Consider the following 23,120-nt stretch of genomic DNA (forward strand, 5'->3'; position numbering starts at 1 on the left):
AAACCTCGGAGTGCATACGCCTAAAAATAAGTCCCGCATAACATAGTGTGAATTTAGTGACAATTGTATACGTGTTTTTTTTAAATAATTGTCCATAAAGCGCTTTATTGCATTTTTAAAAGGGTTTTACTGGATACAATTCACTTTACTGTCTTTACACCAAAGCAAGACTATAAATCTTCGTTCATCATGTTCATGAAAAGGGCTGACAGCTCGTCAATTTCGAATAGTGTAGATAGAATCAAAGCTTTATCTATTTGCCAACGCAGTCACCGATGCGAGATACCACCTTCGATGACTTTATTTTTTTTATTACAAATTTGGTGCTGCAAATATTATTTGGTAAGCAGTCGTAACTTAGTGAATTTATAATATTTTTTATTTTATTTTATGAGGTTTCATTTGACGACTTCAAAGCGAGAGAGAAAGACCTACCTGCCGCGTCAGTAAATGTCTTAAGATTTATTCAATTCATCATTTTCTTCCCAGATGCGCATGGTAAGTTAATCTGTTTCAACCAAATATGTTCAAACTCGTCGAACATAGATATTATCATTAAGATTAATCGTGTTTATGTGTGTGTGTATATATATATATATATATATATATATATGCCGAAAAAATGTCTCTGCCGGGATTCGAACCCGGGCCCCCAGCTTTGAACGCCGGTGCCTTAACCACTAGACCACAGAGACGGGTTAATGGCTAGGGCGAACCCAATCCGATTGACCGTCAGATAGACAGATTTTCGACACTAAACCAATTATAATTTCCTTTGTCGGGTGAAGGTGGGTTTAGAACGATGACAAGCCGCCATGCCTCAGCTGGATCAAAGCTATTGCTTCGATACAGTACATGTATGTATAAATAAAAAAGAGTTGCCAAAAGCTGTTGTACGTGTATGTGGTTTAGTGGTTAAGGCACCGGCGTTCAAAGCTGGGGGCCCGGGTTCGATTCCCGGCAAAAATTATTTTTCGGCATCACCAATTATTCCTTAGGGTATACTAGATAGCTCTGGGGAACCTTGATTTAAGCTACGCCTACCATTGTTCTTTTCATCCATTTCTTTACAATATTTAAATAAAAAAGAGTTACCAAAAGCTGTTGTACATGTATAACATGTATAACTTTACACACACACGCATATATACATATTATTTATATATATAATCCTTTATTTACTACATACATATTTACCATATAATCAATGAAATGAAAAGCGAAACTACTGGGTTTATGGAATGTAAATTAAAACAATAATAAAAAAATACAAGTTACCATTGACAATGCATTTATAATTAAATATTGGCGTTGATTATTGTAATTATATCTTATATAACTTTAACTTATTCATTATATAAGATGTTTCCATTGCTTGATGACTTTATATACATGTAATACTTCTCTCTCCCCCTCTCTCCTCCCCCCCCCTCTCTCTCTCTCTCTTCGTGCAATATCTCACATAAATAAGCCTAGTCACTGGTGTAACTAATTTTAAGTGCAATTAGGGTCCATATAATTTGATATTCTGTTTTATATAAATGCTAGTTTTCCCTATTTTATTAGTAGTAAAGTATTTTATTAATAATAAATGTAAAGTCCTAATGGTTTCCTCTGTACAATTTTGATAGTTTTAACTTTACTCATGATTTTTTATGAATCGAATCTAGTTTAATTTATGCCTTGTTATACCGAAGTAAGAACTTAGTATTTTTATATATATATATTTTTTTCATGTCAAGTATTTACAGGGTCATTTTCGTGGTGCACTTTGGATGATTGTATTCAAAGTTAATTTTCTACAGGTACCCCATTTGGGGTGCCTGGATATGTATTTCTCCTTGCCGAAATTAAGTGCACTGTGAGAGTGACCCCTTAATTTTAATTTAAATTCCTATGTTAATACTTTATATTGCTTTTTGTCTTGTAATTGTTTTAATCTGTAATTCATGTTCATTTCAGTTTTTACTGGGAGACATGATGTTTTGAATAAAATCCATTTATCTTTTTTATCTTATCTTATCTTATCTTTAAAAAGTTTGGAAATCTGAGTTTGATCGATTTTTCTCTCCTTGGTTTTTAGTAAATATCGATGTGTAATTAATATCAATGAATAGATCATTTAATTCTCTTTAAATGATACTCTACATGATATGATTATTGTTCACGTGGAGATGCAATGCCTTGAAATGTGGGGTAATGTCAAAATCCAAAAGTTTTTCCGTGGTGATTATTGAGTTCATCAACTTTTTTTAAAGGTTTTAATGCACCCTAACCTTAAAATGATACTGTTACAGGCACACGGTGTCCGTGCAGAATCTCGATATGTTCATTAGGTCAGAAAAGTCAAATTATGTCAATTAGGTTGACCAGCACTTGTTACAATAAATTGTCATTTACTTGTTACAATAAATGGTCATTTACTTGTTAAATACCTCAGATTCCTTTGAATACAGTTCTATTTTCAACAGAAAATTGATAAAGTGTCGCTATACTACTCGGTGTCCACCAAATGTGACATTTTCCAATGCTACATGGACATCGCGATGATAAAAAATAACATTCTGAAACTATACACAAAAAATCTGAGGTATTTAGCTGACTTAACAAGTAAATAATAATAATATAATGTTTCAAGTTTTAGTCAGTCTAATTGCATTAATTCAGCTTTTTGGACCAAATGTAAGTATCCCGATGATACACGGACACCGTGTCCATTAAACAGCATTATACAGTGTTTTGCTTAATAAATTCATGGAAAATTATTCTAAATGGCCCCAAATTTCCAGTATGGTCTTCATACAAATGTAAAGCCTACAAACAATAACTGTATAATATATTTATTATTGAGTTATGCGGAAATGTCATAAATTTTCCCCAAACTTCATGGACAGGCCCATGTGCATTTTTATTAATTTTAACATACTGCCAATGAAGTTTTGTGCTTTTCCTGTATATGAAGGCTTGATTTAGCTGTAACTCTCAGCCTGTATTAGTTAGTTTTACTCAATAAAAAAAACATGCATATATATTTATATATATATATATATATATATATATATATATATATATATATATATATATATATATATATATATATATATATGTATGAATGTATGTATGTATGTATGTACATACATAATAGAGAGAGAGAGAGAGGGAGGGGGTAGAGGGTCGAAGGTGTTGTGCATTCTTATTGTAACCGAATGAACCAGCTCCTCATGAAGTCATAACCTTAAATGAGTTGCAGAAGGTTTCATTCCAAATGCCTCCTCCAATGAACTTAACATGGGGAATGACCCTAGCTTGATGCCTGTAGCATGCTATTATCATGCTAATTTTAAGGAAAACTAGTTTGCGATGAATTTATCGCATCTCTTTGGATGACTAAGGCTTACTTTGGCAGAAATCGAATTTACATCACAGCATAAATACCACCGGGCTATCCAATCGTAAACTAACATTTTGTTCATGTCATAAAACAAATTTGCTAGAAGATACCCTTTCAGAACACAATATACTAATTATGTGTTAATGACAAGGGCTTTATGAAATTTGCAACTATTGAGGTGTACATCTTTCCTTATTAACTAGGTATATCTGTATGTGTGGGTGGGTGGGTGTGCGTGTATGCGTGAGTATGTGTAAACCGGATTTAAAAAAATGTATACGTATTGCGATTCAGGTGTTTTAGTTGGTTGACTTGTCCATAATAAAACTCTAAACAAATTCGAACAGAAAAGTGGGAATTTTTTATGTCAACTTTAACTTGGAACATTGACTATATACATAGCGCCAAGAAACCAAAAGAAAGAAACAAGTAAGAAAAAAAAGGTAGAAAACAGTGTTCACTCCACTCTCATCTTGTGGTTTCCCTTGGCTAGCTTTTTAAAGTTCCTTTGCCACTTAAATACGGCATTGTACCACCCCAATTCCACCCCTCCCCAATCTCCCAATGTTTAGAAACTCTCGCATTTTGTCCTTTTTGCAGCTATGAAAGGGTCCATAGTACACAAGCTATGTTTTTCCAGGGGCATGTAGGAAGGATGGAAGTTCATCACTTGTATAGTTTTTCCTTTTGTATCATTTGATAGGTTTAGGGGTGGATATTTGAACTTTGGAGTATACTTACTAAACAGGAGGGTCAACGAAAGTAGTGTAATACAAGCGAAGTGATGTCAAAAGATTGAAAAGAATGGTTGATTTCCGACAATGTTACTAGAATACAGTCTTTGTTCTAGAGCATTTCGTCTTACATCCTTCAAGTAAATAGCGATTCAACAGTACATTGTTGGTGCATGAACAGTTTCCAGGTTTCTTTTTTAAAGCAACCATTGTTTCTGTTTCAGTTCTAGACATGGCCGAGGTACTCCGATTTTCCGTGTGGGATTATGTCGTGTTCGGCGTCATGCTCGTGCTCTCGGCAGCAATCGGCGTTTATTCGGCATTTACCGACGGACGACAACGAACCTCTGAAGAAATAATCCTGGGCAATCGCAAGTTGAATCCCATCCCCGTGGGACTTTCGATCATGGCTACGCTTATCTCTGCTGTAGCAATCATTGGGACACCAGGCGAGATCTATAGCTACAACACGATGTTGATGTGGGGCTTGGTAGCCTATGTTCCTGCTTGCATCCTCGTAGCGCTTCTATTCCTACCGTTGTACTTTCGAATTCAAATTACCAGCGTTAACGAGGTAACAATAGGGACTTTTCGCACAGCAGCGCAAAATGAATCCTGTATGACGCGGTGAATGCGTTGAAAAGTCAAATCACAATTAAGTCTTTGTCGAGGGTCGGTAAATCGAAATATCTCACTGTAAACGACACATTTTCAATTTTTCCTCAGCTCTGCTACGTCGGACGAATCTGCTGTTCCGATTCACCGACCATCGACAAAGACTTCACTGTACTTTCCTTTTCAATGTATTTGTTGCGTTGTGGGATTCATTATTGGCCTCTGTGCACAGACTAAAATTTAAAATAGCCTTAATGGTATCCTCTTCCATTATTTTAATTGGTGTAATGTTTCGACTGGATAAAAAGAACCATAACAGTGTAATCAATACGATTAACAATAATGAAACAATGAATAACTGAATTGACTTTTCCATTTTCCGTTTTTGGCATTTTGGCATATTGACAGTATTTGGAGTTCCGATTCAACAGAGCATTGAGGGTTCTCGCCACCTGTAGCCTGTTATTGTCAACCGTAAGTATATATATATATATACACACACACACACACACTTATAAAATCGTAAGTTACATGTTCACTTGGATGTTAAGATCTTTTTCCTTTCTTTTTCTTCTTTCTTAAGTTCTTTCATACTTCTTTGTGATAAGCGGGATAGAAGTATTGTTACTTATTATTATTAAATAGGAAATCATCGTGATTAAATATATACTTGTTCCTGCAAGGAGCTCCCTGTTTCCTGTCACCTCTTGTTGTTTTCATATAGGGACGTCCAACTTCCACAATATCAAACCCATAAAACATATTCTATGTTTGGGAAGCAATATAAAAAAGGCAGATGCATTTTGTTGCTTCAACAAACTTGAAAAAAGGAAAATAAATGGTATATTACATGAGGTACAATTTCCACTCCTGTATCAAAAAGCATTTTCTACAGTATATTGCAATACAAATAACGATATATCAAAGGGCGTACAAGTACCTGTGTAAAATTTAACAGGGAACGAAGCACCGATAGGCGTAAAAAAATAGCAGAGGATTTTTAATTTGAAATCGCTACTTTTTGAAAATTTACATTGAAAACATTCCTATTCAACGAAAAATACCAACTAGGCCAAATGGCGCAAAGCAAGTTAAGGCGTTTTTGGTAGACGAATTCAAATTCAAATTCAATTCGGTTTTATTAAAAAATACTCATCAAAATGTCCGAGGACTAACAATGTGAGTTTACATTTTAAAAAATACATAACAAAGAAATAAATAAATACATAACATGCAGTGACCATTAAAGAAGACGAGCATGAGTAGCGCGAGATACAATCAGATCAGTCATTCTAGAATAAGTACGTTTTATTCATTACACTCGACAGACCCAAATACCTAATTTGTTTTCCTCACAGGGACTCTATATGGGAATAGCTACCTATGCCCCAGCTGTTGCGATAAGTGCAGGTGAGAATATAAACATATTTATACATTCATATCCCTCTTATTCAATTCAGTTCAATTCAATAATGGTTTATTAAAAACATGCCTCGCAGCCAAAGGCTGAATAAAAAAAAACATGTGTACAATTTACAATAGAAAAATACTTAAATACAAACATGTAACGACATAAAATTACTAGAACTTCTTATTGTAATACAAGGAAATAAATTGTTGGAAGTAAATTAAATCATAATTGTATTGAACATAATAAATATTAAGTATGCAAATTATAACCACTATAATGAGGCACATTGTACATGCATGAATGAAAAGTGTTAGAAAAGAGAAGATGGGCAAGGATAAAGCAAGCATAGGGAGACAGACAGAAAAAGTGAGTAAGGGAAAAGGGTAATTAAACGGAGATATAGATAGAAAGTACAGAGAGAGGATTGGCCAGAAAGATGAAGATTAAACAAAATGTATCAATGTTCATAAGATTATCCTCGATAAACGATAGGTCAATTCGTGATCATGTGACAAATATAATTTCAATTGGAAAATCACATTGCTGCAAATAGCTCCGTATAGTATTGCTATACGTTTACACGATGTTCGCGTTTGGCTCACGATGAACTATTTTATCAACTAATTTATGAAAAAAAAACCTACTCATCTAATCTGGGAAACTTTCAACATCTTTGATCGTGAGCCAACAACACCACAACTATTTTAAGAACACTATGCAAGTGAAAGCATATTTAAGTAGAGACAAGAACCGAACCTAATTCTCCTGCGTTACCTGTTGAATATAAGATTATATAAAAGGAAAATTGCAGAATCTGAAATATGTACAGTAGCTTTTGCAAATTGGGAGAAGAAACTCCAGAGCACATATTTGTACAAGGTCAACATGCTTGTAAACTTGGGGTAGAGTTTTTGAAATGTGGGCATAGAAAATATGATATTGACCTACGATAAAGGCTCTCTTCAATCTATGTTTGGTGTTGGGCACTGGCGTAAATCCCGGGGGGGGGGTGGCCTGTACAAACATCCCCCCATTTTTTACGAAAGAAATGAAAAAAATCACAAGAGATAATTGTTCTATTGGTGAAATTTCTTCCTAAAATACCGCTTAACAAATAAAACAATATCATTGAATCATAAAATGCAAATAAAGAGCCAGTTTACCATTTCCAAACGAAAAAGCCTACTTATGTCCTAATTATAACATTCAAAGTGAAACCCCTGTTTCTTCCAATTCATCAATGTTGGGATCTTTGGGAAGGGATTAAGATGGAATGTCAAAAATTTTTGAATATAATCTCTAATAAAACCATTAAACCATCATGGGGTAAAAAGATAATAATATTGAAGGGGTATTTGCCATATGGACATACATTGGGGTAACTACGGGGGGGCATGGGGGGCACATGCCCCGCCCCCCCCCCCCCCCATCGGCTGACCCCGCCCCCCCCAAAAAAAACAAACAAACAAACAAACAAAAACGGGGAAAAGGAGAAAAGAGGGAGAAAGGAAGAGAAACGTAGTGGGAATATGAAATATTATTCATTATAATGTTATATTATAATTATATTATGTAACATTACATAAGAAACATTTTTGTCATAACTTTATGAAGCAAAATTTGCCCAGGGCCTAAGTCTTCATTGTTCCTGGTGCTCGCATTGTCTGTTTAACAAGATATATAATCCTGTTGTACTAAAATAATCCCGCTTTCAAGTCAATATAAACCAAATATATTTCCTAGCACTTGAGTTATCATTGTTTTATGTAGTAACATATGCTTCTTTTACACGACTCAAAAGTGATTGCCCAATGTTAAGGTCTTCGTATACATGTATATGAAACATTTCCTGTCCGTGATTACGTTCGCATTAGTGGATTGGTGAGATATGTCTGCTCTTCATGAATTCCTAAAATCAGTCCTTAAAATGTCCCTTCTTCTGATCTGAATATCAAAATTTTTCAGCTCGCGCTTCGCGCTCACATCTTTTGGTTAATGAATTACGTATGGTCCTAGTTAATTCCTACAAAGAAACCTTAGAATGCCCCACTTCAGGTCTGAATTGTCAAAATATTCAGCTCGCGCTTCGCGCTCGCAATATTTGATTAGTGAGATGCGCATGATGATCATGATTGCAATGACTAAAAAAGGTATTTCATGTGTTTAGATGTAATTCTAATAAAATCAGCAAGCGCTTGGCACTTGCATTAGATGACTGTGGTGAGATCTATGCATACTCTTAATGGATTCCTGAAATATATTCCTTAAAATCTCGCTGTTTGGGGTCAAAATATACGAAAATCTTCGCACTCGCATTGTTTAGCGAGACAGGTATACCAATAATGATTACACAAATTTGATTATAATGTCCCTTTTTAGGTGTGAATATAAAAACATTTCAGCTCGCGCTTCACGCTCGCATTATTTGATCAGTGAGATACATATCCATTTAATGTCATTGTCCTTAGAATGTCTCTATTGAGCCAGTATAACTGGTAACTGAGCGCGGTACGCCACTGTGGACATATTAATGACAATTTCTTGTATATCTAAAAACATGATTGCAAAAAAATGCCAAAATATTTCAGTCACCCCCCCCCCCCCCATCAATACGGATTTACGCCAGTGGTATTGGGTAAACAAATGATATATATACCTGCAGACATTTAAATATTTTTCCTATTTTGATGTGTTCTGGTCTAAGCTGAAACAAATTAATTATATCGAAAACAGGTGGGTATTAAAAATAGACAAATTCCAAATTCAAATTTACATATCATGTAAACTTGAAAATAAATGGAATATTCCTCAAACATTTTTTCTTGCTTTGTTTTCTTGGAATGTGTGTGAGTGTATATATATATATATATATATATATAACTAACACCTCTTAAAAATATGAAATGTCTGTCTTCCTTTTTTAGAATTTAAATAACAAAATGAGAACGATTTCAGAAAAAGTCGAATTCCATGGTTGGCCACCGAATGGGGAGGGGGGGGTCATATTCCCCCTCATACCTTAAATTTTTCATTAACGTGTACAAAAACGTATACAAAATTACCATCTTTTTCTGATGAATTGCATAATATGCCTCCCCACACTGCCACTTACAAAACTCTTCTACGGCGCCTGTAAATATATACAAGCACAAAATAGATAATCATAAGTAATTACTTTCCCTTCTCTTTCACGCATTTTTTTTCTTTTATAAAAGTTACTGGAATGAGTTTGTGGGCAAGTATATTAACGACAGGAGCAGCATGCACATTCTATACTTCGTTGGTAAGTTCATACACGCAAAGAAATGTGCAATAAATTGCAACACTTGCCAAACCATTTCCGTTAAACGCTCAGTGCATGATAAACGTGGATGACTTATATAGCAAACCAAACGTTCTAAAAAAAAATTGAGGTGATAAAACCACCACCGGTTGGTTCCCTAAATGACCATCCCTTGAAGTGATCAAAATTACACTCTCTAATCTGAACATATCACCGGGAAAAGTTGAAGTAGCAACCACTGGCATTTTAATATATCAAAATAATAATATACATTTCAATATGGATTACCTATGAGGGAGACTTACTGCCCTGAGCGGGGCCCTGAGCAGCAATGCTTACGGCCTGGTCATGCACATCGCCCGAGCGTTGTTGGCGCGGTCGTGGAGCGGAGAGAAAAAATCATCACCGCTCGCTCCGTTCACCATTTTAGATTTCGATTTTTTTCCGATTTTTGTTTTCGATTTTTCCCTAGTTTTTTGAGCAAAATTCGATCCTCTTTCCCTATCGCTCCACGACCGTTCCAATAACGCTCGGGCGGTGTGACCATGCCTTTAGCTGTTAATTAAAGCAATTTACTTTTTGCTATTTTACATGGTAAGTCACATTGACTTTGTCAGCGGACAATTAAAATATTGTTCTGACAGCTTATTTGGGGATTTGTTGAAATCGGTCAATAAAATCAATTTCAAATAATTATGCTCATTTCCCGTCCGTACTTACGTTCGCATTAGTGGATTAGTGAGATATGTCTGCTCTCCATGATTTCCTAAAATCCCAGTCCTTAAAATGTCCCTTTTCTGATCTGAATATCAAACATTTCAGCTTGCGCTCGCATCATTTGGTTAGTGGAGTACGCATGGTCTACGTGAATTCCTACAAACAAGCCTTAGAATGCCCCTCTTATGGTGTGAATTTCCTAATTTTTTAGCTCGCGCTTCGCACTCGCAATATTTGACTAGTGAGATGCGTATGGTAATCATGACTACAATGACTACAAAAAGTATGTCTTTAGGTGTACTTCTAGCAAAAGAAGCATGCGCTTGGCACTCGCATTAGATGACTATGGTGAGATATGTGTACTCTTAATGGATATTTTTAAAAAATAGTCCTTAAAATATCCATGTTTAGGGTCAATATATACGAAAATTTCAGCTCGCGCTTCGGGCTCGCATTGTTTGTTTAGCGAGACAGGTACATATAATTACAAAACTTTGCTTATAATGTCCCTTTTAAGGTCTGAATATACAAAATTTTCAGCTCGAGCTTCGCGCTCGCATTATGTGATCAGTGACATACATATCCGTTTAATGACACTGTCCTTAAAATGTCTCTATTAGGTCAGCATACCTAGCAACTCAGCGCGCTTCGCGCGCTCACTAGGTGACTAAAATTTTACTGGTGCTCCCCACCCCATGCCGTGACCCACGGTACGCCACTGGATGATGAAACACTTTATCTAAACACTGTTTCTGTCATTGTACCAGGGTGGGATAAAGGCAATAATTTGGACGGACACAATGCAGTCGGTAATCATGATTGCTGGCGTTGTTGCAGTGATTGTCAAGGGAACTTTTGATATCGGTAGCATTGATGAAGTCTGGAGACGCGGGGTGGAAGGAAAGAGAATACGATTTCTCGAGTAAGTATTTTCCAAAATTGTATCATTCATTCCCTTACAGAAATCGCCTATGGTATTTCAATACTATTGAAATACCATTGAAATATTTCATAGAATGCTAGAAATATAACTCGGTAGAGCAAATCTTTGCCCAAACTCTTGGAATATTTATAATATTTCATTCTTAGCCATCCAATATAATATATTCATACACATACATGCATCTTTTAATGCATTCAGAGAAATAATTCCATGATATACCTGCTTTCAGATTATTCTTTCTTTAATCCGTCAAATCTCCTCTCACAAAAAAGTAATTACTTCCTACCAAAGTTATTGAATAAATTTTTTTTCGAACTTTCCCCTATCTTCGTGCTTACTAACTGTATGTTAGTATCAGTATACAATTCTTTAAACCATTTGTGAAAAGCGTTAAAGAATACAATCTCTTTCATTAGGGGATTATGGCATCGAATTTTAACAAAACTCATTAAAATCATCAAGCGTTGAATTCGCCTTCCACATGGTTTTGATATCAGTTATATTCCCTATATTTTTCTGTAGGCTTAACCCGGATCCTACTATTATATACTCTGTCTGGACTGTTCTGATTGGATTGTCAGTAGGTCAGGCGAGACTTGGTATTACTCAGATCATGGCCCAGCGGTTGATCTCCTGCGGTAACCGGACTAAAGCCGCTCAGTTAGTATTGATCAACTTCAAATACGGCGGTTAACATGGACTAGACTTTTAGTATTACTATCAGTAATAGTAGAAGAAGCAGTAATAGTCCAGTCAATCTAGCCAGAATAGGGGGGTGACCCGCCACTAATTGCAACACTTGATTTTCCACTGCAATGATTTCCAGGAAGGTCCCCTTAACAACATACTAAAAGTCCTCAAAAATCCAAGCAGTGGAAATTTCTGAAATTTGCATATTATGCAAATTAGCCACAAAATTAAGTTAGAAAAATAAGGAAAATAGTCCAAAAATTACACATTAAGTGTCCAAAACAATTTAATTTGAGCGAAAGGTAATGATAAATAACTGTATTCAATGTTTTTATTCAAAAGCGCCAGCGAATCTACCTAATTCGCATATTATGCAAATAAGCATCCTTATATGGAAAAATGTCAAGCCGGATGTCAAGATATTGTGATTGTTCTCATATAGACTGCTTGAAAACATTTCATTGATGTAGACATTTTTGCTACTATCACTAAGCATGATAATTCATCACAATGCCTGAAAATTAATTTGCATATTATGCAAATTAGCCATTAAAAATAGAAAATAACACAAAGATTATAAATTAAATGTCAAAAGCAAGTAATTTGAACAAAATTTTATGATGAATAAATAAGTACAATGTTTTTATTTTAAAAAGCTAGCCAATCTGCCTCATTTGCATATTATGCAAATAAGTATCCATATATGAAAAATGTCAACAAATTTTGTGTTTCTCACATTGACTGTTGTTCAAATCAATATGCTGCTATCACTAAGCATGCATACTTATCCTAATATAATTTGTATTTAAGGTAAAATACTGGAAATGTGTTCTTCACGTCCTAAAGCCATGTTGTTAGTCTGACAAGATGATGGGATTGGCAAGAACAAAGCACAGTATTTGAAATTGGTGAGTAGTTTGTTAGAGCTGACATCCCGTTGTTATATGTATGGGAACGACAGAAGGAAGGCCAAGAAAAGCAAACTTATGGCAGGTGAGATCTGATGAGTAGTCTCATTAAGAAGTGTAGCAGAGATTCCATCTGGTCTAGTAGCTTCATGCAGGTTGTTTTTTTTAACAATTTCTTCAGTAGTTTGGCTACACCCTCTTGACTAAAAAAACATGTTTTCTGGCCATGTCTGGGTCAGAACAGGATTCCAGGACTTGCAGAGCAGCGTCAAAATCATCATGATCAGTGGTAAATACTAAGACTAAAAATCAGTTGTCTTCCAACGTAGTCATAGCGCATGATATTAAGGGCTTCCAACATGCTAGTTGTTACAACCTGGATCATTACCGGGATCATTGCCAGTCCGGTCAACAAATTGTGTATTATATAGGCTTGTCTACAAAGCATTCTGTGGTCCTAGTGTAGCAATTCTGAGCTTCACCTTACTGATGCTTTAGGAGCTCAACATGCGCAAGCCTTCCAATAAAACTTTTCTTCCGACACAACTTATGTCCAGTGTCTAATTGAGGCATCTTGTGTCGGAAGAAGACATGGGTAATGGTTTGGTTCTTGTCAAAGTCCTCTTGATTGACATTCAGTCTCCTATGCTCGACTTGTCAGATTTCAGTACAGAGAGTTGTATGATTGTCCAAAGTACATCTGCATGACACTATAAAGGTCAGTATTCCTCCAGACTTACATCTTTAGTCGTACCATAATTTCTGAAAGGTTTATTCCTCTGTATACCCTCACAGTATACCAATGAGTAACAGAAAGTGGCAAACAAATCCTAGAATGGGTACACACTGTTTAATCAATGTTGGATGGTATTTGATGGTGATGTTAAGGGTGTTCCGTTATGTTGTGTCCTCTTGTTGGAAAGACAATAATCTGGCTTAGTCCTTCATCTGTTAACGTCTACTTGGTTGTTCATTGTCTCACTGAGGAATTTCCATTTGCCATAAATATCAGGAAATTGATATTATTTGCATACGATTTGATTAGAATAGCTACAATGTTTGGAGATAGTTGCCATCGTTAGGAGATCCATTAAAGAGGAAAGAACAGAAAATGGATGCTTCATCCTGAAGCAGCAACTTGATTCAGCAAGAACGTCTAATCATGATTCCTGTATCTGGGAAAGATGTCTATATACACTTTAGGCCTTTACCATGACTTTATGAATGGCTTTCATGTCGCTCGTATGGGCAAATACTTATTGGTACTCTTATAAACCATGCCCAGAGATCTCGTGATTCAAGCAAGTACTCATATTCACCACTAAGACAAGTGGTTTGCTACAAGGACCAAATATTCGAAGCTAACGAGCTTTTATTTGTATTGGGTGTGACATCTTGTGCTGATCACTTGACAATCAAGGAGCATGCTAGCGTGGACTATACCAGCAAGAAACGCAAAGACTCTACCAAGTCAAGGAGAGAGCAAGACTTGGATAGAAATATGAAGCATTCAAACAGTGGGGCCCATGTAGAACTGACTCATCATTGCACAATTTGAGTGGGGTATCTGCTCCGGTAGTAACTGCTCATGAAAAAAGTCAATATCAACCAAGCAAGGTCATCAAGGTTACAAAATCTACGTGGAATTTTAGAGGAAAATATCACAAGTTTCCTTGATTATTTATAACATGCCGGATGCTTATTTGCATAACATGTACATCCCACTTCAGATATTAAGCTGATAAAAATAGTAAACATATATTGATCTAGATCCACAGAGGGGAGACCTTTGAAGGACCTTTCAAAGACCAAAAATTGGCAAGTTCTTATACAGCAGTCTCCAAGATCACTGAAATTTGTCATCTCTGATGTGGAATGGCTTAGAAAGACCCCTTAAAGAACTCTGAAAGACACCTGTCCTATAGAGATCTTTCAATGGTATTTCAATGGTTTATGCATCAAGTGATCTTTCAAAATTCTTTCCATAGACTTTTCCTGGTCTTTCAATTATCTCTCATGAGTCTTACAGTAATCTCCGAAAAAATCTTGAGAGACCGCCGAAAGATCATAAAAAGACTAATAAGAACTTTTAAAGTTCATTGAAAGACCACTGAAAAATCATCAAAAAACAATTTTCCTGTAAGACCACTGAAAGACTGTTTTGAACCGTTTCAAAAAGTTTTGGGACTCATGCGGAACATAAAGACCTTTGAAAGATCTATCAGGAATCGTGAAAGACACCGGAGATCTTTGAAAGTTCGTTGAAAGACCCTTGAAAGATCAAGCAAGTTTTATGGTCTTACAGCAGTCTTTCAGAGGTCTTGCTCTCTGTTGAATGGGGGTTTAACTGTTTGTGTGAGAAAAATCAAAATTTCTGGGGGGGGGTTCATACAAGGATGCTCATAATCATTATATGATGTAGATTTATTTTCAATTTCTTATTTGAAGAATTATTAAATTAGTAAAGATTACCATGAGCTTCCGTACAATTTATATTGTTTTCCGCATTTGATTCCCAATTTTTTATTATTTTCCTCTTTTGCAAATTATTATGGCTAATGTGCATAAAATGCAAATTTTGTGATTTTCCTATGCTAGTCTATTTAATGACTTTTAATATGGTGTTAACTTCCTGTAAGGCATTGCCATATTCCAATTTCAATAGATAATCTACTTATAATTTTTGAGGAATGTATCACCAGTGTGTTTTCTTGAATATTTATTACATGTTAGATACTTATTTGGATAATTAGCAAATGACAATACAGACACTAAGCTTAATATAAATGTATTCAACGTCCTTAGTGATAGCAGAATAGTCATTTCATCATTGAAATTTTCAAGCAGTCAATAAGAGTAAAATCACAATATCTTGACATTTTTTCCATATAAGGATGCTTATTTGCATATTATGCAAATGGGGTAGATTTGATTGCATTTTGATTAAAAACATTGATTAAAGTTATTTATCATGATTTTTGCTCAAATAAAAATGTTTCGGAGACTTAATTTGTAATTTTTGGACTATTTTCCTTATTTTTCTAACTTTTTATGGCTAATTTGCGTAATATGCAAATTTCATAAATTCCCACTGCTTGGATTTTTTGGGACTTTTAGTATGTTGTTTCGGGGACCTTCCTGGAAAGCATTGCAGTGGAATATCAAGTGTTGCAATTAGTGGTGGGTCAAACCCTATATTGACTGGACTATAATAGCAGAGGTAGTTGTAGTAGTAGTAATAGAAGTAGTAGTAGTTGTTGTTGTAGTAGTAGTATTAGTGGTGGTAGTAGCAGCAGAAATAGTAGAAGTAGCAGTAGTAGTAATAGTAATAATAATAGCAGTAGTAGTAGTAGTAGTAATGGTAGTAGAATAAAGTAGTAATAGTAGTAGTCGTCGTCGTCGTCGTCTTTGTATAGTAGCATAATGCAGTAATAGAAATACATGTATGACGCCGTTTGTTGGAAACTACACCTTCTGTTAACAATTATGTTATAAATTCTATTCTTGACAAAATGATAATTCATATCAAAGAATGATATTTTGTGAATAATGGAAAATGCAAATTGTTATGTTAACTGAGTAATAGCGTTAATATCGTCATTGTATCATTGGTAAATTAATACAATAAGTGTCATCCTTATCATCATCATGACGATTACTGTTATCATCATCATCATCACCACCACCAAGATCATCACCAGCTGCGTCACACTGTTAGAAAGTTTATCTTTAAAATAAAAGAAGTTCCTGCGGAGTCTCTAGAACACCTGAAATCCTATCAGACTGTGTAATCTTACATTATATCATGTAAAATTACAGGTAATTGGTATTTGGTGCATGGAACCTTAAAATTTCCCTTAAATAAAACACCCTTTTCCCCCTTTTAAACAAACTTGTTCTGTTAAATTGCAAAAAAAAAATCTGTTTTATGAATTTACAGAATGATTCTGTTATTGCTTTCTGCAAATTTTAAATTTTTCCCTGTAAAATCAGGATTTTTTAACAGTGCATATCTCTCATATGATCATTTAGAAAACGAAAAATATATATATTTCTTAATTTTCTATTGATTTTGCTTTGCAAGAGCACTCTTCATATCGACCATTGGCTATTGCGTCCTCATGCTATTGATGGAGATATCAGGTGTAGTGATGTACGCATATTACTACGGATGTGACCCCCTTACTTCAGGCAGGGTTCAGTCTCAGGATCAGGTATATTTGTTATGATTAATTTCTATTTTCAAGCGGCGGCAGAGCTTTTTTTTGGGGGGGAGGGAGGGCACTTATAATATAAGTGCCCCTTTGCACCAAATGTCAATTTCAAATTGACATTTGGTGCAATCGGATATTTTCACCATGAGATTATCATCTGCGTGAAGTAGTTGTGTGTTTTGTAGCAATTCAGTCGAGCTGTCTGTTTGAAGTTATTTCTTATTGATATTGAAGTTATATATTCAGGCTTTTTTCCGCGAGAGAATTTAGTGAGCAAATCTGAAGTTTTAAATCTTGCTTTGGGCAATTATGACCATAATTACTGTGAAAAGGGCATCCCTGCGAGATATTCCGAGCGCGAATCGCGATTTTAATATTTTGACATTTCATGTAGACATGCGAGCAATTTTTGTGATCATAAAAGAGATGTGTATATAACTAAAAAAATAAACACGAGTGCGAAGCAGTGAGTCCAAACTTCGCAGTCGGTCATTATCTAAAAAAACTAGCCAATATCCTTAAAATCTGACATCATCAAAGTGAAAAGCGACCTAGAATTATCCTTTGGCCTAAGTTTCTTTAGGATGAGTTCAGTATTCATGAAAACATTGACAAAAGATCGGCAAATTTGTCACCGTTAGCGCCCGTTCCGAAGAAATATGATTTCTCAACAAGCATCACGATATCAGCATTTTGCAAGCAGATATCATCAAAAATGTGAGTTAAATGTGTTACTGACTGATTCTATACCATTTTGTCGTCAATCTGTATTTCACCTTTTGAGCTTGAGTTTTTGTTTGAACCTCAAAACCTTTGGTCCGCGAAGTTAGGTCACACTTTTTCAGAACGCTTTTCCAGCACAGCGCACATTCGTCGATCGGACTAGAATTTTGAGATTGCAATACAGCCGAACCCCTTGACCTACCTCACATTTTCTTTCAATTATTTTATATTTTACGATCGTGCCGTCAATGTGATAACTATTTCTTGAATTTTTTTAAAATATAGATTGTGAATATTTTGTGAACAAATATCAGTCAGATGAATATTTATGAAAAGTACGCAAAGTTTGGACACCCCATCATACTGAACAGAAAATGAGCCTTTTAAGGACGGCATTTATTGACTCAGTACATATCTCACCAATCAAACAATGCGAAGCTCGAGCTGAATATTTGTGATATTCCAACCTGAAAACTGGAAATTCTAAGCATATTTTGTAACCAGGAACACAATGAGTACCTTAATAAAACAAGAACTAACTGATGCAAGCGCAAAACGCGAGCCAAATTGTGTAATATTTTAACCTGAAAACTGGACCTTGAACAGGATGAGTACCTGATAAGTGATGCGAGCGCAAAGTGCGAGCGAAACATGTTGTGAATTTGTAACCTAAAATTTATCATTTTTGAAAAAGGTATTGCATTTTTAAAAAAGGGCATGTTTCACTTGTTTAAAAGTATTTTCCAAATCGTAAAAGGGCATTTTCCTACGGGAATTATTATAATTATTTTTATTTTCTGCCGCCCCTGATGTGAACTTTACTCCAGTATCGTCAAACTATATAAAACTAAAAACATTTTCAACAATTAGAATTTGAATGTGCCATTATTTCCGGCCGTTATGATTTTTCACTAAATCTAGCGGTAATGTTTTATCTTTATCACTCGTAATAGACGTTTGAGCACTTACATTACGTATATAGTCATTAGATATTAGAAAACTATTAACAGAGATCATATCTTGAAAAATATTCAGCCCATTCCAAGCTTCAGAGGGTCTTAAGCCCCTTTTACACCTTCACGGAAGCAACACGGATCATCCCGGATTGTCAATCCGGGGTCATCCGTGTACAGTCCGGGACTACCGTGTACACTCCGGCTACTCATCTGGCGCCATCCTTGATGTACCGGCATGTCCGGGAGAAAAATTGAACATGTTCAATTTTTCATCCCGGAGTACACGGACTGATAATCATCCGGGTTCATCCTTGTACATCCGTGTAGCTACCGAATGCATCCGGGAGGCTCCTTGTAAGAACCGGGTAATCCTTGTTAATACCGGCTTTATCCGGGGTCAAATGTTTGTATTGTTTGCGTACATGAACAATAGTCCGTATTCATAACCAAGCACGAGCATGCTCCAGATGCTGCAAAAAGGGACGAAACTTCATTCTAGCAAGATGCCGGCGACAAGAAGTGGTAAGGTCCGTGTAAAGACCCAGTAACATCCGTGATCATCCGGGTATTCCGTGTTGGCTCCGGGAGCATATCAAACAGGATCCCTATTGCTACCTTGCCTATCCTTGTAGACTCTGTACTTTTCCGTACATATCCGTGTTAATAACCAGTTAACTCCGTACTCAGTCCGGGAATGCTAGGAAAATACAAATTTGGCACCCCGGATCATCACGGACTGAGATCCGTGATGATCCGTGTTGCATCCGTGAAGGTGTAAAAGGGGCTTAAGACCAGACAAAACACACAGATAATTTATGTTGATCGGGCACCAAATCGAATTAAATCTCGATCTAAAATCGGTCATTTTACATTAAAACAAAAATAAATTTACATAAAAAAAAAAGACAGAGTACTTCATTCGGTGAAAGAAGAAATGAATGGTTCATTAATTTCATCTTTCACCTTATGAAGTATTTTGTCCATTGCACTCATAAACATTCATTATTTGCATAATAGACCATGAGGAAATGCTTCAATGAATTCGTGATGGGCACCAAAATAACTATGCCCGTCCTTCATTAAACTTGCAGATAATGCCCTTGATGGTGATGGAACTGTTTAGAGACATGCCAGGGATACCTGGATTATTCTTGTCAGCTGTGGCCGCCGGTTCACTAAGGTTTGTTCTGAGGATTAGTTGAGGTGGCTGTCACCCGTGTACGATTCACACCGAGGCCTACGTGTGCATGGCCGGCTTGCCCGGCTATATTTTCTTTTCATCAAATTTCTTGATATTAATGGACCCTAACCCTAAGTCCATCCCAACATTAATGATTTGAATAAAAAGAGAAAAATCCACCCAGGGATAACACTAAAAATTTCATTAAAATCGGATGTAAAATAAGAAAGTTATGACATTTCAAAAGTTTCGCATAATTTCACAAAACATATATACATATATATACATTCGTGGTCGGTATATATGCAAATGAGGGGACTGATGCTCACTCACTATTTCTTTTGTATATATTATATGACATATGAAGTATTGTACAATTAACAGAATAAAAATAAAACCAGAAAGGAATAGTGTGTGGGGGTTTCTCATCAAGTCTCTCATTTATATGCTATTGAGTTGTGCATAATTGCTGTTTTGTGAAAAATAAAGCGAAATTTAAAATTGTTGTAACATTTTTTATTTTACATCCGATTTTAATGAAATTTTCAGTGTTATGCTTGTTTGAGTTTTCCCTATTGATTGAAATACACATTTCTCTGGGGTCGAATTGACTTTTAAGTATTTACCTTTTTATATCGAAAGTTGCATGTTTGTTAACAACAAAAATATCAAGAAATCATAAGGAATCCTTTATATCAAGAGCTTCCTTGCAAAAGGGGTTAGGTTCATTTTTCATCAAATTTGATTTTTTTGTCTCAATGTATAGATTTTTAGTAGCTCTATAAGATGATACCAAAAAAAAAATTGATATTCCCATTAAAAAGTGATATAAATGGCAAGAAAAATCACTTTTTTCAAAAGGGGTTAGGTCCACTTCAGTTTAGTTGCAAAAGAGGTTAAGTCCACACAGAATTTTTTTTTGGAAAAGAATATTTCAAAAACTAAGAATTAAAAAAAAAATGATTTTTTGGGTGTGTCCCTAACCCCTTTTGCAAACAAACTCTTCTGAAGAGGTCATTTGTAAAAGGGGTTATAGGTCCATTGCTTATAATTTTTTTGTCTTCTGTCCCAAAACCTCTAAATTTTTGGACGCTCTGATGAAAACAAAGGAAATTTGAAATTCAAACGAAAACGTGAATAAAAGTGGCGAAGAAAAGTCACTTTTTTAATTCCAAATAGTTTAGATTGATGCATTTCAGTTTACTTGCAAAAAGGGTTAGGTCCACAATGATAATTTTCAAAAGAATATATAGAAAAATCTTGAAGACATGTAGATTTTTTTTACCCAATTTCATATTCACATGATAGGCAATTTAGTTTCTCATAAGGTTATTGCAGGAAGTGAGAATTAAAAGAAAACATGATTTTCTCGGATTGGTCCAAAGTGGACCTAACCCCTTTTGCAACTAAACTCTTCATATTGTAAAGAAGATGTAATTCTCGATGTCAAGAAAAGGGAATAGGAAAACTACATGACGTTCCCTACGGATACACGCACATACGTCATCATACGTTGGCTAGAACGTTTAGATGTGCCAGTTCCTTACCTATGCAAATAGACCCATCTCCCATTAGATTTTCAGCATACACTATTTAAATTTCGTCAGACGTTTTTATTTTATTTTGGATTAAGAATTTTTAATTACATTTCCTGGTGTTAAATGGTATGATACGAAAGGCTATCTTCAAGTCTTGGTTGTTGCTTCACAACGCATGGGGTGGAGAATGTGCATATAAGTATATTGTGTGTGGATAAGCAATGACCCGATGACAGGGGTAGTACTATAGGCATAGTGCTCAGAAACACTCAGTATCAAACGTGATATGAATGTAACTATCATTATTCTTACTATTATCATTATCGTTATTATTATAAGAATGACTTGCATGTATTTCGTGTGTGTGTGTGTTCGAGGTCTGTATGCGTGTTATGTTGTGAGTCAGTAACGTTTCCTTGAGCGTTGCTGGGCTGCATGACAGTCTACACATGACGACTGATTTGGTGTTGTACTTTATTATTAGTATGATAATCATCATCACCGTCATTATTGTATTCCTAGTACTCTGTCGTCTGGAATGAATGCTCTGGCGACAGTGACTGCTGAGGATATCATAAAACCTTTATTTCCAAAAATGAAACCAGATCATTACGCAAGGCTTCTTAAAGGATTGAGTAAGTCAATATTCTTTATTCTTAATTATTAAAACAAAAGCTTTGGAACATTTGCGAAATTCCTTTGTCCTCTTCTCCATCCGCAAGTACAGTAATCTCACCATCTTTTTTTTCTTTTCTGATCTTTTCTACCTGACGATCTTCTTTACTTATCGTCTTTACTTTTACACTTTTATTAAAAACCATTACCTTACCCTGAAGAATTTCCCTCGTATTTGTCGCTTTTTAATGCAAGTTTGTTTAATTGCATGTGATTATTTGATATGTAATGTTTTATTACGAATGTTTACAATGGAAATCTTCAATTCAATAAATACTTTAGAAACAACTGTAGTTTAATTTAATCAGAGGTTTGTGAAATTATTTTTTTCTGCTCTCGTGTCTTTATGTAATAGGCTCCCCGATTATCCTGGTTATACGTGTTTGTTTTGTTTTTGTTTCTTTACTTTTTATACAAATATTGCATCCTATCAACATCCGTGAATCAATTATCAAATTCTTTATGGAGGCCTACATGTGTACACACTATCTGCGTAAATACCAACCTATTCGTCAAACTGCAAGAAGATTGTTCGATATACAGAGTGAGTCATAAAAAATGTCCCACTTTTGTAAGTTGAATTGTTTAAAATATGAATATTTAATCATTAGTTTCATGATATGTCTTGATAGAGGTATCCTCCAAGTACATTCAGGTACCATTTTCATTTGATCCCGTGCACGCATGACTGAACATCGGACAATCTTTAGAAGACTGTCAGATCTCACTTGCGCCAAGTTATTGGGTGATGAATAAAACAGTGCTTTAGACAAGGACAGTCAGACAGACAGACTGGCATGCTCACACACACACACACCCACACACACAACACACATGGTAATAACTGGTTCATAATTTTTTCTTTTCTGATTAAGCATTGATTTTTAGCAAGATCGCTGAATATTTAAGTGGCAATTCCCGACAATCTTTCCCCTTAAAACACATTCACTACCACCATCATATCATCATCATCATTGTCATCATGTTGATCTTGATCTTGATCATCATCATCAAGTGCTCATAAATCCAATATGCTGGTTATGTCTTTTGTTGGTTAACGATAAAAATTACAATGGATGTCTGTGATTTTGTTCCACTAACCTATAAAAGGAATTGCCTGATTTGGCAGCAGTCACTTGAGC

At 35.4% G+C, this 23,120-nt stretch overlaps 1 protein-coding gene across 1 annotated transcript; it reads left to right on the forward strand.

Annotated features, from left to right (window-relative positions):
- The first annotated feature begins 4,357 nt into the window (after positions 1-4,357).
- LOC121425979 (sodium/iodide cotransporter-like) lies at positions 4,358-19,787 on the forward strand. The gene is made up of 8 exons (XM_041622108.1): positions 4,358-4,699; positions 5,149-5,214; positions 6,099-6,150; positions 9,367-9,434; positions 10,919-11,073; positions 11,617-11,754; positions 16,777-16,906; positions 19,677-19,787. Exons 1-8 carry the CDS (start codon positions 4,358-4,360, stop codon positions 19,785-19,787), a joined length of 1,062 nt encoding a protein of 353 aa, XP_041478042.1.
- Positions 19,788-23,120: the final 3,333 nt, after the last annotated feature.

Source organism: Lytechinus variegatus, chromosome 13 (genome assembly GCF_018143015.1).
Source record: "Lytechinus variegatus isolate NC3 chromosome 13, Lvar_3.0, whole genome shotgun sequence".
In the NCBI taxonomy this organism is placed as follows: domain Eukaryota; kingdom Metazoa; phylum Echinodermata; class Echinoidea; order Temnopleuroida; family Toxopneustidae; genus Lytechinus; species Lytechinus variegatus.

Excerpts from the sequence above, each read along its gene's own strand:
- LOC121425979 (XM_041622108.1), top strand. The coding sequence starts at position 4,358 with ATGGCCGAGGTACTCCGATTTTCCGTGTGGGATTATGTCGTGTTCGGC. Across the intron at positions 6,151-9,366 it reads AGCTGTTGCGATAAGTGCAG|TTACTGGAATGAGTTTGTGG; the intron begins GTGAGAATATAA and ends CTTTTATAAAAG. Across the intron at positions 11,074-11,616 it reads AAGAGAATACGATTTCTCGA|GCTTAACCCGGATCCTACTA; the intron begins GTAAGTATTTTC and ends ATTTTTCTGTAG.